We start from the raw sequence: 25,018 nt of genomic DNA, 5'->3' as shown, positions 1-25,018 counted from the left end.
TTCCATACAAATTTAAGGACTATTTGTTCCAGTTCTTTGAAAAATGTCCTCGGTATTTTGATCGGGATAGCATTGAAAGTGTAGATTGCTCTGGGTAGTATGGACATTTTAACTATGTTAATTCTTCCAATCCATGAGCATGGAATATTTTTCCATCTTTTTATGTCTTCCTCAATATCTTTCAAAAGTGATCTATAGTTTCTAGGATATAGGTCCTTTACGTCTCTGGTTAAGTTAATTCCAAGGTAACGTATGGTTTTTGGTGTTATTGTAAATGGGATGGATTCCCTAATTTCTCTTTCTTCAGTCTCGTTATTCGTGTATAGAAATGCAACTGATTTCTGGGCATTGATTTTGTATCCTGCCACCTTACTGAATTGTTCTATAACTTCTAATAGTTTGGGAGTGGATTCCTTTGGGTTTTCCATATAGAGTATCATGTCATCTGCAAAGAGAGACAGTTTGACTTCTTCTTTGCCGATTTGGATACCTTTGATCCCTTTTTGTCTTCTGATTGCTGTTGCAAGGACTTCTAGTACTATGTTGAATAATAGTGGCGAGAGTGGGCATCCTTGTCGTGTTCCTGATCTTAAGGGAAAGGCTTCCAGCTTTTCCCCATTGAGAATAATGCTTGCAGTAGGCTTTTCATAGATGGCTTTTATGAGATTGAGAAATGTACCCTCTATTCCTACACTCTGAAGGGTTTTAATCAGGAAAGGATGCTGTATTTTGTCAAATGCTTTTTCTGCATCAATTGAGAGGATCATACGGTTCCTGAGTCTTTTCTTGTTCACATGATGTATCACACTGATTGATTGCGAATGTTGAACCACGCTTGCATCCCAGGTGTGAATCCCACTTAGTCATGATGGATAATCCTTTTAATGTACTGTTGGATTCTATTAGCAAGGATCTTGTTGAGGATTTTGGCGTCCATATTCATTATTGAAATCGGTCTGTAATGCTCCTTTTTGAGGGGGTCTTTGCCTGGTTTGGGGATCAAGGTAATATTAGCCTCATAGAATGAGTTTGGTAGCTTTCCTTCTGTTTCTATTTTTTGAAATAGCTTTAGGAGAATAGGTATTATTTCTTCTTTGAATGTTTGGTAGAATTCCCCAGGAAAACCATCCGGGCCTGGAGTTTTGTTATTTGGAAGGTTGTTTATCACTGACTCAATCTCTTCATAATTAATTGGCCTGTTTAAGAAATCTATTTCTTCCTGTTTCAGTCTTGGTAGTTTATAGGTTTCCAGGAAGGCCTCCATCTCTTCCAGATTGCTTAGTTTTTTGGCATATAGCTGTTGATAAAAATTTCTAGTAATCCTTCCAATTTCAATATTGTTGGTTGTGACCTCTTCTTTTCCATAGATTAATTTTTTTAACACTTAGATTGCCTGCGGATCTTTCCCACCTGCTCAAGGCGGCTGAAAGCCCCCACATCCCAGAGTAGAGGTGGTGTGTGACAGCCCGGTGTCTTGGTTCACGGCCTCTCTCCTGTGATAGCGAGTTAGCATAGCTGTAGCTCCCTGAGTGTAACGGAAACTGACAACACAGTTGACTGAGGTGGAGATAAAGTGCCTGCTTTCAGTAGTCCAAGTATTTAAGGGCTATTTTCTCTTTTGTAAGCTAGAAAGTTTTTTGTTTGTTTTTGTTTTTTTTCATATAATTTTTTATTATGTTAGTCACCATACAGTACATCCCTAGTTTTTGCTGTAAAATTCCATGATTCATTACTTGTGTATAATACCCAGTGCACCATGCAATATGTGCCCTCCTTACTACCCATCACCGGCCTATCCCAATCCCCCACCCCCCTCCCCTCTGAAGCCCTTAGTTTGTTTCCCAGAGTCCATAGTCTCTCATGCTTCATTCCCCCTTCTGATTACCCCCCGCGTCCTTCTTCCATTTCTTCTCCTACTGATCTTCCTGCTATTTCTTGTGTTCCATAAATGAGTGAAACCATATGATAATTGTCTTTCTCTGCTTGACTTATTTCACTTAGCATAATCTTGTCCAGTCCCGTCCATGTTGCTGCAAATGTTGTGTAATCATTCTTTCTGATGGCTGAGTAATATTCCATTGTACATATGGACCTCATCTTCTTAATCCAGTCATCTGTTGAAGGGCATCTTGGCTCCTTCCACAATTTAGCTATTGTGGACAATGCTGCTATGAACATTGGGGTGCATATGGCTCTTCTCTTCACTACATTTGTATCTTTGGGGTAAATACCCAGTAGTGCAATGGCTGGATCACAGGGTAGCTCAATTTTTAACTTCTTAAGGGACCTCCACACTGTTTTCCAGAGTGGCTGTACCAACTTGCCTTCCCACCAACAATGTAAGAGGGATCCCCTAACACTTCAGAGTGTAGGGATAGAGGGTACATTCCTCAATTTCATTAAAAACCATCTATGAAAAGCCTACAGTGAATATCATTCTCAATGGGGAAAAGCTGAAAGCCTTTCCCTTAAGATCAGGAGCATGACAAGGGTGCCCACTCTCACCATTATTATTCAACATAGTACTAGAAGTCCTTGCAACAGCAATCAGACAACAAAAAGGGATTACGTGTATTCAAATTGGCAAAGAAAAAGTCAAACTCTCTCTCTTCGTAGATGACATGATACGCTATATGGAAAACCCAAAGAATCCACCCCCAAACTACTAGGTGTTATAGAGCAATCCAGTAATGTGGTGGAATACAAAATCAGTGCTCAGAAATCAGTTGCATTTCTATACATGAACCATGAGACAGAAGTTTTTTAGATATATATAATATACAGTTGGAAAGGATTGTCTGTGCAAGCTCCGTTGTCCCAGTTGACTTTACCAAAGTTTTACTGGGAAGGGCTGGGGGCAGGAATGCAATCCATACACTGGTCATTTTATCCTTAAAAAGTCAGCCTGAAGAACTTCATCCAGGGACTGTTTCATATAGTAAAACAAAGTAAACACACACACACACACACACACACACTTCCTCGGCCTTTTCTTTAACAGATTGCATATTTCCAGCTAATAGCTGCTACTTATAAATCTTTATGACTGATGGATTCTATATAACTTCTTTCTAGAAGAAGAGAGTAGCCTACTTTCTTTTGAAATAGTTCTTTATAGAACTTTGTGGTTAGATAGTTCTTTAAAATTTCTTTTTCCCCCTGAAGAAGAATGGGCAGCAATAAATGACTCATGAGCTTCTAAGGTACTCTATACATATTAAGGGTTAACACTTGGAATCGGGTATTTCCCTCAATTCAAGGATGTTGTGTTATGTTGCCTTGACTTAGGATGTGTGTTTTATTTGTGATCGGTGGGTAGTATAATGGAGACGTATCCTTTGAAAACAGAGCTGATATGAAGAGGCAGACTAATCTGTGTTAAAATCTTACAAGAACTTTTGCTAATTATTTAATATATTCAGGTCTCATTTTACTCAAAGTGTCAATTAGGGTAATCTCACGTTTCAGGGTTGCAGTAAGACTTAATTAGGTATTGTAAACAGAGGACCTCCTAAGGTAAGTACCCAGAAATGGTAGTAGCAGTTATCTCTGGAATGATACAGGTGACAGTAGTGTGTCTGGTCATTTGCTAGAACATTTTCCCCCTTCTTTTCAGGAAAGACCTAGCTGAATATCAGAAAAATTGTGAGGATCTTAAAGAGCGGCTAAAGCTTAAAGAGTCTCTTCTCGCTAATATGTCTAACCGTGTTGGTGGCCTTTGTTTGAAATGTGCTCAGCACGAAGCTGTTCTCTCCCAGACCCATAACAACGTTCACATGCAGACCATTGAAAGACTGACTAAGTAAGTACTTCTCTACATGGAGGCTTCGCAACGTGCAAAATCGCATCTTTACAGGAGCGATGTGTTCTTTCACCCCCGTGCTGTCTCACGTGGGATTGACGCTGAGCTTCAAATAAATGGATTTTATTTTATTTCACTGGAGCTTTCTTGAAGACAGAACAGGTGGGTTCTGGCAGCTGTGTGTGACCAGGTCATTGGAGCAGTAATTTTACTTCTCTTGGCCTTGGTCTCATCTTGACGTGAGGGAATTGAAGTAGATAACCTTTACAATTCTGTTCATGTCTGTGAGTCTCTAATTGCAAATCCAGAACTATTTGTAACAAAACTGAGTTTGAGCAGAATTCTTTTTTAAAATATTTCTTATTTATTTATTTGAGAGAGAGAACAGTGAGCATGGGGGTGCAGAGGGAGAGGAAGAGGTAGACTCCCCGCTGAGCAGGGAGCCCCATGTGGGGCTCGATCCTAGAAGGCAGACGCTTAACGAACTGAGCCACCCCAGGGCCCCGAGAGGAATTCTTTTGATTTTGCCAACTCTTGGATTTCCCAGCAGAACTTCAGGTAGAGTGAATTTTTATCATGTCTTCATCATGTGCCTGCTGTGAGGAACACTGAGAGTGCATCGGAAGAAGGACCCTTATAGCCACTATCAGTATTTGAAGATCAACTAAGGACAAGTTCCAAGTGAGCTTTCATGCAGTCAAGGTTTTCATCTAGGCTGAAATACTACAGTTCTCTGTGTACATCCTTTTTGGCCCATCTTCACTGTTCCAGGGAAGCCTTTTCCTGTGAAAAGGTTATCCTGTGGAATTTGAGAATTGCTATTTAATACACCATCCAGTGGTGATCTATAGTGTGTGTTCTCCTGTGACCCCTACTCTTCTCTATGCTGTTTGGGCTTGTTTAAATAGTGCAGACATCACCACCTCCAAGAAGTATTCTCTTGCCAACCTCATCCGTCTTGTCCTCAACTGCCTTAGGCTCCTTTCTTCTATGATTTGATAGTATATTGTGTATACTTGGAGGTGATACCTGGGATGTGTTTATTTCTGTATCCCTGGCTTCTGGCAGAGGACCTGGCCTGCGGTAGACACTCAGTGAGTGTTTGCTGTTCATAGGGCAAGGCATTTTGGCAGTCAGAGTTCCTCCAGTTGGAACTGGTGTGGAGAATGGAAAGACTTGGTCGTTAAAGTCAGACCAATTTTACCCCAGTGTTTTGACCTTTGGACGAATCACTTCTCTGAGTCTGGACTTCTTGTGTTTGGGGGAATAATACTATGTGTTGGGATTTTTCTGGGGCACTTAGCCTTGTGGCAAGAGCGCAAACTGCCTAGATTCATATTCTCGTTCTGCTACCACCTGCCTGTGTAACCCCACGAAAGTTACTGAACCTCTTGTGACTCAATTTCCCCATATTTAAGATGGAGATGAAAGTACCTACTAGCATTATTTTGAGGGTTCTTTGAAAGAATACCTATGTAGTGCTTAAAACAGTTCCTACCAAATAATAAATGCTGTGTAAGTATTAAGACTCCTCTGTACCTCTCCTGCTCCAAAAGCACTCAAAATGTCTGGTAGCCATGGTTTCCATAAATAACTAACCTATATTGGTTGTTATATAGAAACTGAATTTCTCCACTAAGAACTGACTGGTAGCTTTATGATCTGAGCTGATGGTCCTGCTTTTTGTTAAATATTATATTAATTAAATATATTATTACATTATTCTTATATTTCACATAACTATAAAATTTTTAAGTATTTATTAAATATATTTTCAGATCCAACTGCCATGTGGCAAACAATTATTATATACCAAGAACTGTGCCAGGCAGTTTAAAAACATAATCTTTTTTAACCTTAGTAAACATTTGCGAGGTAAATATTATTACCCCCATTTTGCGGCTACGAAACTGGGGCTCAGAGAAATTAAAAATGTGCCTGTTTACATTTGAAAAAAAACAATAGAGCCATACTTCACAAAAACAAATTCAAGATGGTTTAAAGACCCAGCTATAATTCAGTCTATAAGAGCATTAATAGAAAATTATCTTTATGGCTTTTGGATAGGTCAAGTCCTGAACTGGTGTGGAAAATGAATGCCATAAAGGAAAAAAATTATACATTTAACTTCATTAAAAATAAACTTCTTATGGATGTAATGATACAAATGGAAATTAAAAGACTGGAGAAAATATTTGCTTGTTACATAACAAAAAATTGGTACACAATCTAAGGAACGTCCTTTGAAACAAACACAAAGGACAAACTGCCCAGTTGCAATGTGGATAAAGAATAAGAATTGGTGAGCAATTAAATAGGAAGATGTCAATACATGAGAAGGTATTCACTCTGTTATTATTCAGGGAAATACAGATTTTCAAAAAACCAACCCCTCAAATTGGTGAAAATTAATGAGATTGATAATGACAAGAACTTGGGAGGCCGTGAATGAGGCAGTATTTTCACTTACTGCTGGTGAGAACTGTAAGTCGATACTACTTTGTAGGGTAATTTAGCATTATCCATTAATAAATTGTGTATTACGTGTTTCAGAATCTCCCCGAAAGAACCTATGTACATGCACGATGGGGCCATTCTAGGGAATGCTTTTGCAGCATTATTTGTAGTTGGTGTTGTGATAATTTGCTATGATAAGAAATACATATTTTGGTCTTCATCTCTAGTTCCCGGCACAGAGCTCCTAAAATCCCTCCTGTAATGTCCTAAATGATAAGAACAATAGGAACATCCTTTGTTATATTTGGTTTCTGTCCCCTGCTGAAATAGCTCTGGAACATCAAGGTGAAAGGAACATCTTCTGTTATTCTTACAACTGAGTTTACGTTGATGAGATGACTTTTGGAAACCCACTAAGGCGGGGGGGTGCTGGTTGCCAGGGGAACCATCCCTGTGATTAGAGGATTAGAACTTTCAGCCCTTGGAGAGTGGGCAGGGACTGGAGATTGAGTTCAATCACCAATGGCTAATGATTTTATCAGTCATGCCTATAGAACCTCCCTAAAAACCCTAAACAATGGAATTTGGAGGGCTTCTGGGTTAGTGAACACAGCAAGGTGCCAGGAAGGTGGCGGACCCAGAGAGGGCACGGAAGCTCCATGCTGCTGCCCTCATGCTGCTCTGTGTGTCTCTTCCCTGTAGCCGTGTGTGAGTTCCATCCTGTGTAGTAGTTGGGGAACAGTAAATAAAGCACTTTCTTGAGTTCTGTGAGCTGTCGTAGCAGATTATCGAGGCTGAGGAAGGGGTCACAAGAACCCCTGACTTAATGGCCAGTTGTTCAGAAGTACAGGTGACTTGCGGTGGGCACCTAAAGTGGGGGACAGTCTTACGGAACTGAGCCCTAACCTGTGGGGTCTGCGCTGACTCCAGGAAATTAATGTCCCCATTGAGTTAGTATCAGCTGAGACTTAGAGAATTGGTTGGTGTGGAAAATGCACACATCAGGTGTCGGAAGTGTTGTGAGTACAGAAATTGTGGAGGAAAACAGGAAGTGTTTCTTTTAGGTGTGAACAGCCTAAATGTCCTTGGAAGGTTTAGATACGATATGTTAAGCACAGTGAAAGAAGAAAAGAGTGAGGTGGATCCACGTGTACCGATGGAGGATCAAGCCACAATACACTGTTGAAGGAAAAAATAAAGATGAAAAATACGTGGGAAATGAAACTCATTTGTATTTTTAGTTTTTAAAAAAGTCCATACCCAACCAAGTATGAAGTTTTTTCTCCAGGTTCCTACATAGACATAGAAAAAGGTTTGAAAGGATGAGCACCCAAAATTTAACAGGGATTACCCCTGGAGAGGGGGAAGAAGGGACCGAAATCAAAAGTAGGTGTCAAATGGGTCTTTAACTGTGTTGGTAATTACATTTACAAGGAAAATGTAATGAAAAATTCATTTAAAAAGGGCAAAAAGCATATTCAAAGTCACACAGATGAAGAGAGGCAGAGTTTAACTAAGTGGTCTAGCATAACCCAACAAATAAAAGACAGGGTGTTTTTCCCCTACCGCCTTTCATATTATCCTTGTAGGTCATGAGAAAAATATCTTTTTTTTTTTTTAAAGATTTTATTTATTTATTCGACAGAGATAGAGACAACCAGCGAGAGAGGGAACACAAGCATGGGGAGTGGGAGAGGAAGAAGCAGGCTCAGCAGAAGAGCCTGATGTGGGGCTCGATCCCATAACGCCGGGATCACGCCCTGAGCCGAAGGCAGACGCTTAACAGACTGTGCCACCCAGGCGCCCCATGAGAAAAATATCTTAAGAGGAAGCTGCAGTGTTTACGTTTTCAAGGTTGGCAGTCATTTAGAGATTAGATTCTTCCTTAGTTATATATTCCTTTGTCTCTATCCTACATTTTACCTCTTTGCCTTTTAAAATAAATGTCTACCAGAGGTTTGATTTTCTGCTTTGTCAGCATATCATGAGCTCGTGTTCTGCTTTCCTAACAGAGCACAGTGGAAGGCTCCTGCTTTTACTGTCAATGAAACCTTTGTCTATAGGATTCCTTTGGCCTCAGCTGGTGTTTAGCTTCTTTCAACTTATTAATGCAGAATGCTGAATGTTGAGTGTTATGCTGCCTTTGAAGAGTGGCCAGCACTTTTTAGGTCTGGATTTCTAGTTTCCTGCATAATTAGAAGCCTGGACCCTCAGTGAGCTGGATCACAGACTTTCCTGCAGGACTCTAAGATGGAATTTTAAAAATTATATCCCAAATATGATGAATGCAAAGAATCTCCTTGATTCTTGAAACGTGGCATTGTGACACGGGCTGGCAGTTCCTTTGTTGAACTTTTAGCACAGAATGTGTAAGATATATGACAGGAGTGACTCAATCACTGGAAAAGGACAGGATCAGGCATGACCTGGAGACAGACCACCAGTATGTTTGTGGCGTTGTGTTAGGACCATAAGGACTTTTTGGAGAGTATTCTTAACAACTGTTGATGACGTTGGATACATTTTAAAAGTTGATTTGAAGTCCTCACAGTGTTTCTGACCTGCCTTTCACTCAGGCCTCATTATGCCTTGAGGTAAGTAAGAGCAGCGGTACCTTCTCTTTCTTGCGTAATGATCAAAACACTTTCAAAAGATCGTCAGGACGGAACTGCTCTGTAGTAGACCGTTTTCTGTAGCCCCTAGTGCCTTGGAGAAGTTTCCGAAGGAGAAGTGATTACTATCGTACTATCCCGGGACTTCAGTCCAGCTTGTGAATTTTGAGCGGGTCTTGGCAATGTGGTGTGTAGTTGGCAGGAACTTCCCAGAAATGAGGAACAAGGAAATGCTGTAGTCAGCCTTCTAGACTTGCTTTTAAAAGAAGGAATAATACTAATGGTGCTAAATGATGCCTGAAACTGGTACTCACTGTGGAATAACGGAGGAATTTCCGGCATTTCTCAGGCACCCTGTCTTTCAAGATGAAGCTCATGCATCTGTATCGGACCACCTCTGCCTTTTCCTTATTTCGAACGTCCAACCCAGGTTATTCAGAGACTTTCTCAGTCCTTGTTGCTCTGATTGTTGCACTGAATTCCTTCAGTACTGCACACTCGCCAGCGGGTTCATCCTGGAACTCGCACCCGTGGCCCTGTGCCGCGACTTGGGCGTTAGGTGCTCTTCCGTGGATCATTTTGGTCGTGGAATGTGGCAGCATGGATGCTGTGTTGCTTGCTCTGCCTCGAAAAACTCCTTGATGACCCTTCCATGGTGTTCTTGAAGCACTAAATCTTGTCTTAGTTATATTTAAGGAAATTGATGATTTGATAATGTTAAAAATAGATGCCTGTATGTAATTACAAATGCATCTCATTTTAAGTTTTGAAGTATTTCACCCTTCCATGGTGTTTTTGAAGCGCTCGCAGGCCTTTGGCCGTTGCAGATGGTAATTTGGCAAACTGCCACCTCACACTCCCATTGGTAGGTCCTCTGTATTTTTACAGCTTCCCGCTGGGAGAAGCGCACTCGGGCCTGGCTCTGGGCTGGGCCTGTGGACTGGGGGCCCTGGAGCAGGCCTGCAGCTGCCTGGGTAGCTCTCCTGGGTGGCTGGGATGGGCTGCTCCTGATGGCCAGACAAGGTGGAGTAGCGTGGGGCCGGGGCTGGAGAAGGGGAGCTAAGTCAAGGAGGTGACCCAGGAATGGGACTGGACGCAAGGCCTCATGTTGAGGACAGGGCTGACATGCCCAGAGCTGGGTCTGTTTCAAGTGCTTGCTATTTGGATATGGGCCGACCGAGTTGAAACAAAGCAAAACAAAAAAATGTAGCGACTGAGGGGATAACGCTAAACTATCAAGATGGCTTCCTCTACCTGCCAGTGTGTGTGCAATGTAGGGATCTCTCTGGAGCTTCCCAGGTGGTCTGAGGGCCGCCTTAGAGCATGTGGTACATTTCTTTTCCAGAAAATTGGGAGCGTGTCAGTCCAGTGGCCGTACAGATGTTTAGTATCATCATTTCATGGGCTCACTGTTGAATGACGATGAGCTTAGCAAGACATCACTATTTGGGGGTGTTTATCTTTGATGATTGTCTGTCGTCTGAAACTTGATGAGTTGATAGTCTGAAAAGTTTTTGAACCAGAACAACTAAACTCTTTTAGTCTCTAATTCTAAATAGCCTTGTGACTTTTTAAACCTAGATCCTAAGATATTAGACCTGGGAGGAGTTTTACTTTACCTTTTTTGATGCCCTCTAGCAGAGTCACTACTCATTCATTCCGCCTTTTGTCCTTTATTCCCCTGAGTATCTGCTAACGTGGCAAACTCCTCTCAGCAAGAGGACGTACTGAAAACAGATCAAGTATATTAAGCGTTAAGTCTGGGGCGCCTGGGTGGCACAGAGGTTAGGTGTCTGCCTTCGGCTCAGGGCGTGATCCCGGCGTTATGGGATCGAGCCCCACATCAGGCTCCTCTGCTATGAGCCTGCTTCTTCCTCTCCCACTCCCCCTGCTTGTGTTCCCTCTCTCGCTGGCTGTCTCTATCTCTGTCAAATAAATAAATAAAATCTTTAAAAAAAAAAATAAAGCGTTAAGTCTCCTGTAAGCAGCAGACTTGTTCGATTTTGGCCCTGTTGTAATCTGTCAGCATACTATCAACACTGAGCTTTTCTGTTAATTCTTTTTAGTTGGAACCTTGGCTTCAGTGAGGGCGTGGTGTCACAAAGAGATCAGAGCATCACTGAATGCTTTCTCAGTCCAACTTAACAACTGTAAGAAAGGTGACGAGCTGATGCCCATTCTGGCTTGCTGTCCTTAAAGAGCACATTTGTATTTTCTTTTAGAGTCCTAGGTTCTAGTTGGACTGCAGTTCTCAGTGAAGCCCGTCCTCTTTTATGTTACTTTTTTGAAATGCAAATAAATATAAATTCCCTTTGCCTTCAAATAATCTGTGTTTGACTTAATGAGAATGATTTAACCTTGCTTTGATTCTTCAACTCACATAACCATTGTGTTTGATTATATTTGATCAAAATAATTAACTCCTTTTTTCATTTCCTTTAGAACAAAAGAATTAAAGAGTAAATTATTTTTCTCAATTCAAAACCCACCAGGAAATTCTAAAGTGAAGATCCCTATGCTCCCATGAATTTTACGATAATTGAAGCAATTCTTTTTTTTTTAAACAAAACGGGCTTTTAGGAAACTTAATAATTGTAACTTTGTTCATTATTACATATTTCTTAAAATATGAGTGCTTTCCAAATACCACAAATAGTTTAAATTATTTAATCTTTAAGAGATTTTTTTTTTTTTAGGGGCGCCCGGGTGGCTCAGTCGATTAAACATCTGCCTTTGGCTAGGACATGATCCCAGGACCCTGGGATTGAGCCCTGCTTGGGGCTCCTTGCTCAGCAGGAAGCCTGCTTCTCTCTTTCCCTCTGCCTGCCACTCCCCTGGCTTGGCTTGTGCTTGCTCTCTCTGTCAAATAAATAAAATCTAAAAAAGAAAAAAAAAGATTTTTAAAAATCGAGTCACTGGTTAATTCTGAAGGCAACTCAAACTCAGAGATTATAACCTTTGAAATTATTTCTCCTTAGAGGTTGCTAAACTTAAAAAAAAAAAAATCAGAGTTGGCTCTTTCCTGGTAGTTTAGGACTTGGCAAAAAAAAAAAAAAAAAAAAAAAAAGAAAAAGGAAACTCAAGCAGTTACTTGAACTGAATTTGAAACCACAGTTTAGAACTCGAGCTCTTCAAGGAAGTGTAGACTAGCAGACAGAGCCGTCCAACTTAAATTATTTTTGCTTTCTGTGTATAGGAAGTTTCCCACCTCATTTTCTCTTTGGTCTTCTGGTCATTTTTATCCAGTGGATAAATTCCAAATATCTTAAAATCTTCTACGGGATTTATTTAACCCATGAGATTGGATCTTTACTAGTTTGCACGCCAGAGTGTTCTGGCATCTGGTTGCATCTATCCCCAAGAAATAGAGGACTTCTGAGAATTGCTGACGAGGGTGTGGGGCCAGGCAGCGATCAAAGCTAGCAGGATGAGATTTTGTTAAATCCTGAGTGTTCTCTGCATGATCAGGGCATTTGAGGGATTCAGCCGTCCTACGCATTGAAAGGAGAAATGTGTTCCTAAGTAGGTGAAAGACTTTAATTGAAAGAGAACGGCAGAAAAGAGGGTTGTGGAGGAAGACGGACAGGAAAGGACCTATTTGGTCAGACAGTTAGCTTAGAGGACTTCTGAGAATTGCTGACGAGGGTGTGGGGCCAGGCAGCGATCAAAGCTAGCAGGATGAGATTTTGTTAAATCCTGAGTGTTCTCTGCATGATCAGGGCATTTGAGGGATTCAGCCGTCCTACGCATTGAAAGGAGAAATGTGTTCCTAAGTAGGTGAAAGACTTTAATTGAAAGAGAACGGCAGAAAAGAGGGTTGTGGAGGAAGACGGACAGGAAAGGACCTATTTGGTCAGACAAACAAGAGGGGAGTCGGCAGTGTAGACAGGACCTTAGTAGCCCCTGAACATGTTAACTTCTGCTTTGAGGTAGAACCCCCACCTTCTCTTATTCCTTTTTTCCCCAGCCCCCCCCTTCTAATTTTAAATGAACTTCCTTTTTTCTGGGCTTTACTTTGCAACGCACAGTGGGGCCGTCCTCCCCACAATAGGTTATTGTCCTTCACAGATTCAGCCCTGCCGGGAATGTCCAGCCTTTCTGGCCGCGCTGCCTACCCCTTGGCCGGGGGGTGGGGGGACAGAGGGTCTTTCTCCCATGTGCTTTACGACGTGCTGAGCTGGTCCGCCCAGGTTCTTCTTCCACGATGTGCTACTGCCTTTCCTTTCCTGGCTGACGAATACGCGATCGTTTGACCATTTCTCATTTTGCATGTTCTTGTTGTGCTGACAGGGAAAGGGATGACTTGATGTCTGCGCTGGTCTCTGTCAGGAGCAGCTTGACAGAAGTGCAGCAAAGAGAAGCCAGTGCTTACGAGCAGGTGAAGCAGGCCGTGCAAGTGACCGAGGAGGCCAACTTCGAGAAAACCAAGGCAAGTTCCGGAAGACCAAAACGAAGGCACGCCGTAACTGCCCTCTATTCTTTTCCAAGTGTTTCTGTGGTTACTCTTCCATGACTAAATTCTTTCTTCTAAACACACAAAATGAATACCAATCTGTTAATATTGACTTTGTGAAATGAAACAGATTTACTAGTAGGATTCTTCTTCCTCTGCAAATCTTCCTGTTATATCACTAGTCAGAGGCTGTAGTACCACGTGGGAAAGTGCTTGGAGAGACTTGCACGCTTCGTCTGCTCGTTCGCTGGTAATTTTGAACACTGGGAAAACCGTAACGCATTCGCATGGGTTCTGTATGACGGTCGTATGACGGCCGACCAATGGTTCTCCCCTGTGCCTGGGAAATGCTGAGAACATCCAGACATGGCACAGATGATAAATAATACATGTGTATCGAGTAGCATCCTTGGCTACGAGCGGGTCCCACGGGGGCTAAGTCACACTCCTCGAATGATAGTGACCGTACTCATTCACACTTCACCATCAGGCGGTTTTGCCAGCATTTTGAATCATTGGAGGTTCTTGCTGATTCATTGCTGTGTTTGGGGGCCGTGCCTGAGTCCACTGAAGCCACTGTGTGTTTTCCGTGGACACACTAGCCACGCTCCTAGTAGCTAGCGATCGCTGTACTGGGCAGTGCCGATGTGGAACATTTCTGTCGTTGCAGAGTCCCATCGGATAGCTTTGGCCTATGCCGTAGGGGAGCATCAGTATTTTATTAAGTATGGGGCTCTTCACCCGTGTATTCAGTCCATTTGTATCTGTCCAGCTCATCCCTGGCTCTCCCCAGATCACTGACCCACATTGCTTCCATGACTAATGCCCCTGTGCCTCTGTAACTTACATCCATTCTCACCAAACTCCCTATTGGGCTTCGTCTCCTCAGAGACTCCTGGTGGTTCATTTGTGCTGAACCCTCGTCGTCCTTTGATGATACTGTGACCCTCAGTCCCTCCAGTGAAGGCCCTATGCTGCTCATCTCATCTCATGGGGCTGTGATGGAGGAATGAGCATGCACGCCACTCCTTACTGCCAGTTCCAGGCCTTTCTTCTATCCTCTCCGTTAGTGACCAGTCCTCTTTGAAATCATCGTGGTCTCTCCTCTCCCTGATTTTAATCAGTATAAACTCTCAATCACTATTTGTCCCAGCCTCACTATTTGACACTGTTTTTAAAAGAAACTCATTCATGTTATTACTTGGTTTTATAAAATAGTTGTTGGCTGTTTGACACTTTTGAAGAGTGTTAGCATCTGACCTTTTCCCCCTCGTCTTTGTCTGCTCGGGCTGCTATAACAAAAACACCACAGCCTGACTGGCTTCAACAGCAGACATTTATTTCTCGCAGTTCTGGGGGCTGGGGAGTCCACGATGAAGGCGCCATCTGGGAAATGTTGCCTTTCCCAGCAGAGCTGGTGTCTGGTGGGGGCGTGCTTCCTGGTTCGTAGACGGCCGTCTTCTTGCTGTGTGGCCTCATAGCCGAAGGGGTGAGGGACTGCTCTGGGACCTCTTTTATAAGGGCACTAATCCTACTCCATCTGAAGGACCTAATCACCTCCAAAGGCCAAACATCCTTTAACCATCCCATTGGGGTTAGGTTTCAACACAAGAATTTTGGAGGGGCACAAGCATTCAGTCTGCAGCACCCTCTGCGCACCCCCTGGTCATCCTGAAAGGTTTCTGTGTCCATGCTGTTAATACACGCAGCACCATAGTCCCAACACACTCGGGCTTGCTTACCTCTAACATCTCCCCTCTTCTATGGTAACTGTCACCTGATCGATGTGTCGGTGGCATCTCAGACTCTGCATCTGCTCCCTCTCCCTATGGCCATGAAACCTCCTCATCGTCCTCCTTCCTGCCTCTGCTTCCTCGGTCTCCTATCCTGTCTTATTTTACCTGTGGTGTCCAGGCTGGCCTTCTTCCTCGTCCCTTCCCTTCCCTTCATTCATTCATTCATTCATCCATTCATTCATTTTTGAAGATTTACTTACTTGAGAGAGAGAGAGTGTGTGCACAAGCAAGGGGGAGGGGCCGAGGGAGAGGGAGAGAATCTTAAGCAGACATCCAGCTGAGCGCAGACTCCAACGTAGGGCTCAATCCCAGGACCCCAAGATCAAGACCCAAGCCGAAATCAAGAGTCAGACACTTAACCGACTGCACCACCCCGGCACCCCTCTTCCATTTAAATATGAATTTTACATCCCCAGCTGAACTTATGACTTTTGCTCCCCCAACGCTGCTGTGTTTTCTATTGCTTGAACAGCACCTCTGTCCGCTACTATGCCCTGACCAGAAAGACACTTGTCATCCTCTCCATCTCGCCTGACTTCCAGCCAATCACTAAGTACGAATCTTAGTTTCTGAACTCTCCTCGAATTCTTTCCTCACTGTCACCTTTCTTGTTCTGGGCACCATAATCTCTGGGTTTATGAATTACAACATCCCCTTCCTTTGCTCCACTCCCTACACTGCAGCCAGAAATGACCTTTCTTCAAGGCAGATTTGATCCTGTGATTCTTTGATTTCCAATCTGCCCGGGATTGCCCACTGCCTCAGGACAGTCCCTAATCCCTTTGGCATGCTTCTGAGGTCTGTCACATGCTTCCTTATTACTCTCCTCCCACAGACTCGGCCCCTGTCAGCTTGGAAGGGCAGCCGACCTTAGGGGTTGGGCGAGGTCTTGTTAGAGTTAGCAAACCTAGATTCAACTCAGCTGCACCATTTCCCCAGCTGCGTGACCTAGGACAACTTACTTAATTCCCCGGGCCGCAGTTTTTCCTCATCCGTAAAATGGAAATAATATCTGACTTAGAGGATTGCTAATGAGGACTGCATTTTATTTTATTTATATTTTTAAAGATTTTATTTGAGAGACCACGAGAGAGAGAAAGAGAGAGAGAGCGTGCAGAGTGGGGGCAGGGGGCACAGGGAGCAGCAGAGGGAGAGGAGAAACAGACTCCCTGCTGAGCAGGAAGCCCAGTGCAGGACTCGATCCCAGGACCCCAGGATCATGACCTGAGCCGAAGGCAGACGCTTCATTGACTGAGACGCCCAGGTGCCCCAAGGGCTGCATTTTGAAATGTGTGTCTGTTATGGCGCAGGAACTCTGGCACAAGGTATTTCCTCAAGGGCTAGCGCCTCTGATGGAGACAGCTACTAGACCCCTGTTTCCGCGCTGCTGTTAAAGCCCCTGGGTGTGTTCATGCCGTGCAAATTCTTCACTCCCTACCTGGATAGTTTCGCTCCTTCCGGTCTGCCGCTCTCTCTCTAGGAGAGCTCTGGCCTCCCGTGCCTGGGTGTCATGTACCTCTTCTGTGTCTTCATAGCAGGGCTTCCCAACCTCGGCACTATGGACAGTTTGGACTACAGAATTCTTTGTTTTAGAGGTTGTCCTGCCTGCACATCATAGGAGTTTTAGCAGTAACCCTGACCTTTAGTAACAAGATGCCAGTAGCATACCTCCTCTTCCCCAAGTTCTGGCATCCAGAGATGTCTCCATACATTGTCAGGGGTTCCCACGGGTGAGTGTGCATGTGTGCATGTGTGTGCATGCGTGTGCATGTGTGCATGTGTGGGCATGTGTAGGGGGGCATGTGTATGTGTGTATATGTGCGTGTGTGTGCACGCAGGCATGGGTGTGTGTGTATCTGTGTGTGTGGGCATGTGTATGTGTGTATATGTGCGTGTGTGTGCACGCAGGCATGGGTGTGTGTGTATCTGTGTGTGTGGGCATGTGTATGTGTGTATATGTGCGTGTGTGTGCACGCAGGCATGGGTGTGTGTGTATCTGTGTGTGTGGGCATGTGTATGTGTGTATATGTGCGTGTGTGTGCACGCAGGCATGGGTGTGTGTGTATCTGTGTGTGTGGGCATGTGTATGTGTGTATATGTGCGTGTGTGTGCACGCAGGCATGGGTGTGTGTGTATCTGTGTGTGTGGGCATGTGTATGTGTGTATATGTGCGTGTGTGTGCACGCAGGCATGGATGTGTGTGTATCTGTGTGTGTGGGCATGTGTATGTGTGTATATGTGCGTGTGTGTGCACGCAGGCATGGGTGTGTGTGTATCTGTGTGTGTGGGCATGTGTATGTGTGTATATGTGCGTGTGTGTGCACGCAGGCATGGATGTGTGTGTATCTGTGTGTGTGGGCATGTGTATGTGTGTATATGTGCGGTGTGTGTGCACGCAGGCATGGGTGTGTGTGTATCTGTGTGTGGGCATGTGTATGTGTGTATATGTGCGTGTGTGTGCACGCATGCATGGGTGTGTGTATCTGTGTGTGTGGGCATGTGTATGTGTGTATATGTGCGTGTGTGTGCACGCATGCATGGGTGTGTGTGTATCTGTGTGTGTGGGCATGTGTATGTGTGTATATGTGCGTGTGTGTGCACGCAGGCATGGGTGTGTGTGTATCTGTGTGCGTGGGCATGTGTATGTATGTATATGTGTGTGTGCACGTTTGCATGGGTGTGTTTGTATCTCTGTGTGTGGGCATGTGTTTGTATATGTGCGTGTGTGTGCACGCAGGCATGGTTGTGTGTATCTGTATGTGGGCATGTGTATGTGTGTATGTGCGCGTGTGTGTGCACACATGCATGGGTGTGTGTATCTGTGTGTGCGTGTGTGTGCTGAATTACCCCCAGGTAAGAACTATTCCCCATTATGTACAGCATTCTTCAGCATATTATTATTCTTCCTTATTTGTCTTTATCTTTCATTAAACTTTTTATTCGTTCATTTATTTATTTATTTAGTGTGCACACATGTGTGTGCAAGTGGGGGGGGCAGAGGGAAAGAGAGAGAACCCCAAGCAGGCTCCGTGCTCAGCGCAGAGCCCAACACAGCACTCGAGCTCATGACCCTGAGATCATGACCTGAGCCAAAGTCAAGACTCAGACGCTTCACTGACTGAACGTCCCAGGAGCCCTTCATTAAACTTTAAAATCTCTGATAGGAAGGAAGTAACCCATCTTGATCACTGGTAAATCTTTAGTGTGTTGCGTACTGCTTGGCATGTAATAGGTTCTCAGAAACTATCCACTAACTGAGGGAATTGTCATCTATTTTCAGTAACACTCTAGAAGTCTTTTATTCTTATCTTGCCAGTTTAGCCCTGTGGCCAGTGCCCAGCGGAGGCTCAATCACACATTTTTTTCCTATCGCTGCTTTCAGCCCAGCAAGTGTTGCTGAAGAAAGCCACGGAACGAATTCCACAGGAGACTGACGCTGGTCACCGTCAGTGGTTAGAAGTACTGCTTAACAGTTCTTTTCTTTGCAGTGTCCACCTTCGGTACCAGTGGGCAGGAATCCCACTTTCCGTACTTGCCCACTCCGCTGTTAGTCCTCACTCGGTGGCCGACCTGCGTTACTGACAGCGCAGCCAACTGACAAGAGCCCCTTCAGCAGCTTCTCCTCCGTCAGACGTGTCTCCCGCTCATTTTTCCTTGCTTATCTGGCCCTCTTACTTCCCAAAATGAAATCTCTTTCTCTAAGTTACTGAGATCTCTTAGCTATTTGTCATCACATCTGCTTGTATCTTCAGTCCCTCCCTCCCCGCTGTCTCCCCCCTCAGCCGATCTCCAGCCGTTATCCTTGTTTAAACAAACAACGGGCAGCCTTCACTTGATCAGCGTCCACTTCCACGATTGACTTCTCACCGCCACCATTTCACCGGCAGACCTTTCGGGAAGAGTGTGCACTGTTGCAGCCTTCTGAACGCACTGCAGTCAGCCTTGCAACGAATTGTAGTCTGACTTCATGCTCCTGAATGGCTCACTTAATGGGCACCAGTCACTTCCTGATTACTAAGCCCAGTGACCTCATCTCTGTCTTCATTCGCCTCCCAACTCTGCCGTCTTGGAAGCCATTGGCTGTCCTATCAGAACATGTCATCTTCCCCCTTGATTTATCTGACATTTACTCCTGTGGGTCCCTTTTGTATTGCTCTTATCTACTCCTCTCCATCTCTTTTCACTTGTTTTCCACAAGCCTTTGACACAATCAGTAGTTCTAGCCTTCCACCCTTGTTGTCCTCATTTCCGGGAATTTGTTTCTCCTGTCATGTCCAAAGCACTCCCTGCATTTGAGCACCCCCACCTTGTGCCTTTAGCTCTAACAGCTCTCTTGAGCACCAGACCCATGTTTCTTGCGGCTACTAGACCTCTGTATATATGTATGACGTTCCATTAACATCTGAAAACCTACGCAGCCAAGTGACTGCTGCTCTCCATTTTCCTGTCCGCACTCCTCCTCCTCCCATTGTCTGCATCCTCATCTGGGCAGCAGCCCTGGTTTGAAGCCTTTAAAATATCGTGGCTCCTCCCCATCCCGCACTCTCAATATCCAGTCAGTGGCCAAGCTATTGCTTTGTCTCTGGGGCTTTGGTGTCCCTCCTACGCTGTGCCCACCCTTTCCATCCCAGTTCAGGTCTACATAGATGCTTGCACTAGACTTCTGTTGCTCTTGCTCAAGCCTTTCCCAGCTCCCGCGTGTCTTTCCCATTGCTTCCGAAGTCCGCCTCAATTGTCACTCTCCCCGTTCGAGTAGCTCCCCTCTTGCAGTAAAAGAAAAAGCATGACCTTCCAGTTCTTTCACAATACGGCCCCAGCCTAAGTTTTCTAGACTTATTTTTCACTGCCCTCTTTCATACGACCTGTGCTGTTTCCTGAATGTGACTTACAAGGTCAGGAATGTGACCTTCCTCAATGTGACCATCAATTTGCTGACACGATACACTTACAGCTATTCAGCCTTGGGGCTCAACCCAGGCGGCAGTCTTCCCCTAGAGTTTGCCCCAGCCCTTTCTTGTTTCAATTAATCTCTTCCTCCTCTGTGTTCCGACTGAGCTGGTATCATTTTAGTAGCTGTTTACATAGTTCTCATCACCAAAAGACCTAATTTTTAAGATTTTTAAAAAATTTTATTATTTGACAGAGAGAGAGAGCGCACAAGCAGGGGGAGAGGGAGAAGCAGACTCCACTGAGCAGGGAGCCCAATGCAGGGCTCGATCCCAGCACCCTGGGATCATGACCTGAGCCAAAAGCTGACGCTTAACTGACTTGGGCACCCAGGCGCCCCCACCACCAGAAGACTTTAAAAGGCACATCTCTAGCATCTATCATTGTATTCCTCACGTGGCCAATGTTTGTTGAATTGAATCAAAGTCGATTGTTAGCTTTCACTATGAATGTGGATTTTTGAAATTAGTGCATTAAAAAGTTTAACAGAAACTATTGTGTATTACGAATCTGAAGCATTTTTCCTTGAATTAGTAATCATTCAAGAACTGATTTCTGTGCGGTTTACAAAGTACAATGCACATCTACTAGAGTTTATCTCAGGTATGTTAACACATAACAGGAATTTTGCTTTTTGAGAGTAAAAAAGAAACATGGCATCCATATTTTAATTTTGAAACCAGCTACTTGATTGTGGAACTGATGAAAGTACTTTGTTCTTGTAGTTCCTTGACGTTTGTTGCCATCTAGTGTCCGCGTTTGCACATTGCATGCTAAGTAAGTGCACAGGAGGAATTAATTTTACGTTCTGTATTTACATTGACGGTGGCAGTGAAAACACCTGAAGATTTTATAGGGCACTAACCTGTCACACGAGAACCGTCATGCTGTGCATAGACTCAGCTGTGACACCACCGTGGCTCAGACTCGACTCTGCCACTTTTTAGGTCTGTGATCCTGGGCAGGCTACTTAATGTCTCCGAGCTGCTCTGAGGGTGCAAAAGCAGAGGTTTTGCAGGGATGCCTTGGTAAAACTACAACATGAAAAGGTTCACCAGGCCTCAGACCTGCTTGCTTCTATTTAAAGGGAAATTGTTGGCTTTGGCATAAACTTATCATGAGTGCATCTGTAATGAGATAACCCTCCAAGGGAAGATTAAAAAAAAACCAAAAACCCAGGAGGTTGAATAAATGCCCCCCAAACTTTTTTTCCTTTCTAAATTGTTCTTTTTCTTAGACTACAGCAGAATCAAAATGGCAAAAATTAGAAACCGAAAGTAAAAAGATCAAAACATTTGGTCATTTGATTGCAAGCACAGGCAGAGTATAATGCTTTTTTTTTTTTTTTTTTTTTTTTTGAGAGAGATTCTATAAGTGGGGGGTGGGCAGAAGAAGAGGGAGAGAATCTTAAACAAGCCCCACGCTCAGCAGGGAACTTGTCACGGGGCTTGAACTCAGGACTTTGAGATCATGACCTGAGCCAGTCGCTTAACCAACTGAGCCACCAGGTGCCCCATTGCTTCTTGGTATGTACACTATTTGCCATGAAACAGAAACAAATTATAAACACCTTGAAAATGGGAGATAGGTATGGCCTGACTGGTTTCTAGCAAGCAAGAGTTTATGATTTAAAAATCAATAGTTATCATTATTTGTAAATTAAATGCTTAAAGCATGTTGACAATCATTTTAGTTTTGTGGGTTATAGTTCATAAAAATAAAAACATTTTCATAAGTTTTTACATGAATTTTAAATTTAATTTTTTAAGTGTGAATTTTGTTATTTCTCATAAGAGCTTTAATTCTTGAATTGTGAATTCTTCGATCACAAGGGTTTCTAGAAACCTAACCCTAGCACTTCGGAAGGACTTTCGTATGTTCTAAAATAGGTTTCCTATTTTAAAAAATTGAGTTGACTAGATGTAAGTTTGTTTCAGATAATGTTTGACCCCATTAAGACAGTAACCCATACTTGTTGGTTTAATAAAACTGGGGCTGGGAATATCAAGTCCAACAAATTATGTTTTGAAAAATGTGCTAATGTGGCCAGCACAGAATAACCACAAATAAAGAAATTTCCCAGAAGAGAAAAGGTCCCTTGAGGATTGAGTTGACTGGGTGGGGGAATAGTGTGATTCCCTCAACTCTTCAAGAGCTACAGCCATTTCCACCAAAAAGGGGCTGTGCTCAGGGAAAGAAGGAAGCCACCCTCTTGGGAACCACTGGGAGAAATGGCGGCTGCAGGCCCCAGATCAACTTGGCCTCTCTGAAGCGACTGACGTCGCTTGTGAGAATTCAGTTATGCCCTTATGGAATGGATAGATGAGCAGAATCAGGGAATACTGGATCAGCTGGGACTCTGGAAACTGGGCGAGGGAGCCCTGGAATGAAAAGGGAAAGCTTTGGGGCACCTGGTGGCTCAGTAGGTTAGGCGTCTGCCTTCTGCTCAGGTTGGGATCCTGGGATCCTGGGATTGAGCCCTGAGTCCTCCTTGGGCTCCCTGCGAAGTGGAGAGCCTGCTTCTCCCTCTCCGTATGCCGCTCCCCCTGCTTGTGCTCTCTCATGTGCGCACTCTCTCAAATACATGAATTTTTTTTTTTAAGGTAAAGCTTTAATGGAAGGAGTGTATAAACATTTGTTTAGTTCCCCTTGACCTTCTAGTATGTGAGTCCATGGTAAGAGAGCTATCTTTAGAAAGATTAAATCGCTTCTCTAAATCCAAGTGTTACCGATCCTTCATATTTTCTTCATTGGGACCAAGCATATATATTAAAATCAAGACAAATAAAAGTCCATGCTTTCTCATCATTACCTCTCCATGGTGGCCAGTCCTAAGAGGGAGAAGCCTTCGGCAATGGTTTTAAGTGATTGAGAACTTCTTGCCTTGTACTTTGTGTTTTTCGTTTATATCATCTTATTGTGGCATTAGGCCTCTTACCCTGTCAGGATCATTTACGGTTCCGTGTTCCCGAACTGACTGAATTCCTGGAACTGATTCTCTGGTTGCTCTTCAGGCCATGCTGTTCGAGCTTCAGCAGTCCGTTCCGCTGTTCCTGTGCTCAGTAATATTGACTCCTGAGTGTTTGTTCAGTGAAAAAGCTTCTGATTGGAAATGTTGGTTTATAGTCAGTAATCATTTTATTCTTTCATGCCACGGGTATTAGATCTGTGAAAGTTATGAACACTTTTATTAGGTTCACATAAAATATTTTTCACAACAGCAACTGTGTTCCGAAGCACAAAACTCTCACATTCATAATATATCATGCTCCATGGGCTTAAATTAAGAAAAATTATGCTTTTTCACTTCTTTTAAGATCTAATGGAAAATTTTATTTTACAGACATTCTCAACTAGAATTAGACTTGGGACCGAGTCCCTAGGAGAGTCATTTCTCAGTCACTGGATGTGTTTGTCAGTGAATCTGAGACAATTGAGTTTTACCCTCATATTTTATGCCTAGGAGTGCAGAAACTTTCCAGAAGAATTTGAAAAGAATTTAGGGTTCAAGGGTTTCCAGATGAAGAGAAGCAAATTCACATACCCCGGGTTATTTATTGTCTGTATTTATTGTAGCTCTCACAAGAGGAAGGCAGAGCTATGCATGAAGCTTAGTGTTTCCTGAGACCACTTCCCTCACCATTCACAACAAATGCGACTGTCAGATATCTAACTCGATACTCCCTTACACAGAGTGTAGGTCCTATGAGACTTGGGTTTCTTGGGTTCCCAATCCAGGGAAACATAGAGGTTGAATGAGGTGAATGTTGGATATGGGAGAAAGAGCCACTGAGATCAGACTAAGACACCACAGAATGATTCAGATTTTCTTTGTCAAGCACGTTACCTTTCTTGCTTTTTTTTTTTTTAATTGGGATTTTGAAATTAGTTTATTATTGGGTATTTTGCATCAAAATACTGTGGCTGTAGTTAAAAGGAAGGTAGAAAATTTTTACCTCTAGAAATTCAGAGTGGGAAATTGAGAAAAGAACAATTATGGACTTGTAAATTACCAGCAGTGAAAGGTGGCATTTCTCATGTTATAAACCTAGGTAGTAAATGTTGTTTTGAGTCTTTCTTTATCCAAACTTTTTATTATCACCTAAGTTTTACTTTTGTTATGTTTGTAAGGAGAGTGAACTAAATCTTATCTTAGTTATATTTAAGGAAACTTGATTATTTGATAATGTTAAAAATGCATCTCATTTTAAGTTTTGAAGTATTTCATTAATTTTTAAATAAGCGAATGAAAAGTCAGTTAAATTGGATACGTATATATTTCATTTAGTATAAACATGCTATATAATTGAAAAATATTAGAACACTTGATTTTTCTGATGCCCTTTTTCAAACTTTGGACTCATCTGTGGCCTTCATCAGGGTCCATTAACCTGAATTTTCTTAGTTGCTTAGTTGATATAGCCTTAATTGTGAAAATTGAAATATGTGAGTAAATGTAACATTTGAATAGTATTTTAGATTGTAATTGGTATTGACAAATATAAAATTATTCTAATGGGCTTTCCAGTGAGTTGTGATGATTTAAATAAAATTAAAGCTTCATTGTCTCATTTTCCTCTCATTTTTTGCAAATTCTAAGGCCCCATTTCACTCCATCTTACTCTGGCAGGCTTTAATCCAGTGTAAGCAGTTGAAGAATGAGCTGGAGAGGCAGGCAGAGCGACTTGAAAAAGAACTCGCGTCTCAGCAAGAGAAAAGGGCCTTTGAGAAAGAGAGGATGAGAACGGAAGTAACAAAAGAAAGGGAGGACATGGAGTCAAAGGTACTTGTGGATTCCGTTTGTTACCTGCCGAGGCACAAATGTTTGTAGGTGGGACGCCTGGGTGGCTCGGTCAGTTAAGCTGCTGCCTTCAGCTTGGGTCATGGTCCCGGGGTCCTGGGATCCATCCAGGTCCTCCTGCTCAGTGGGGAACTTGCTCCTCCCTCTTCC

General features: G+C 43.3%; 1 protein-coding gene across 17 annotated transcripts in view; it reads left to right on the top strand.

The window, feature by feature from the left end:
* The window catches only part of SDCCAG8 (SHH signaling and ciliogenesis regulator SDCCAG8), a 239,423-nt gene that overhangs the window by 53,483 nt on the left and 160,922 nt on the right, over window positions 1-25,018 (top strand). For 15 of the 17 annotated variants that reach the window (XM_034666640.1, XM_034666635.1, XM_034666643.1 and 12 more), the window contains 3 exons: window positions 3,617-3,802; window positions 13,162-13,300; window positions 24,698-24,850. In XM_034666640.1, coding sequence (XP_034522531.1) covers window positions 3,617-3,802; window positions 13,162-13,300; window positions 24,698-24,850 — 478 coding nt within the window. The remainder of the gene's footprint in view (window positions 1-3,616; window positions 3,803-13,161; window positions 13,301-24,697; window positions 24,851-25,018) is intronic. The other 2 variants (XM_034666639.1, XM_034666637.1) reach the window with 2 other exon arrangements.

The sequence above is a fragment of the Ailuropoda melanoleuca genome, chromosome 8, assembly GCF_002007445.2.
Source record: "Ailuropoda melanoleuca isolate Jingjing chromosome 8, ASM200744v2, whole genome shotgun sequence".
NCBI classification, from domain to species: Eukaryota; Metazoa; Chordata; class Mammalia; order Carnivora; family Ursidae; genus Ailuropoda; species Ailuropoda melanoleuca.
The sequence above is the reverse complement of the archived record's forward strand: the minus strand, read 5'-3'. Positions and strand labels throughout refer to the sequence as shown.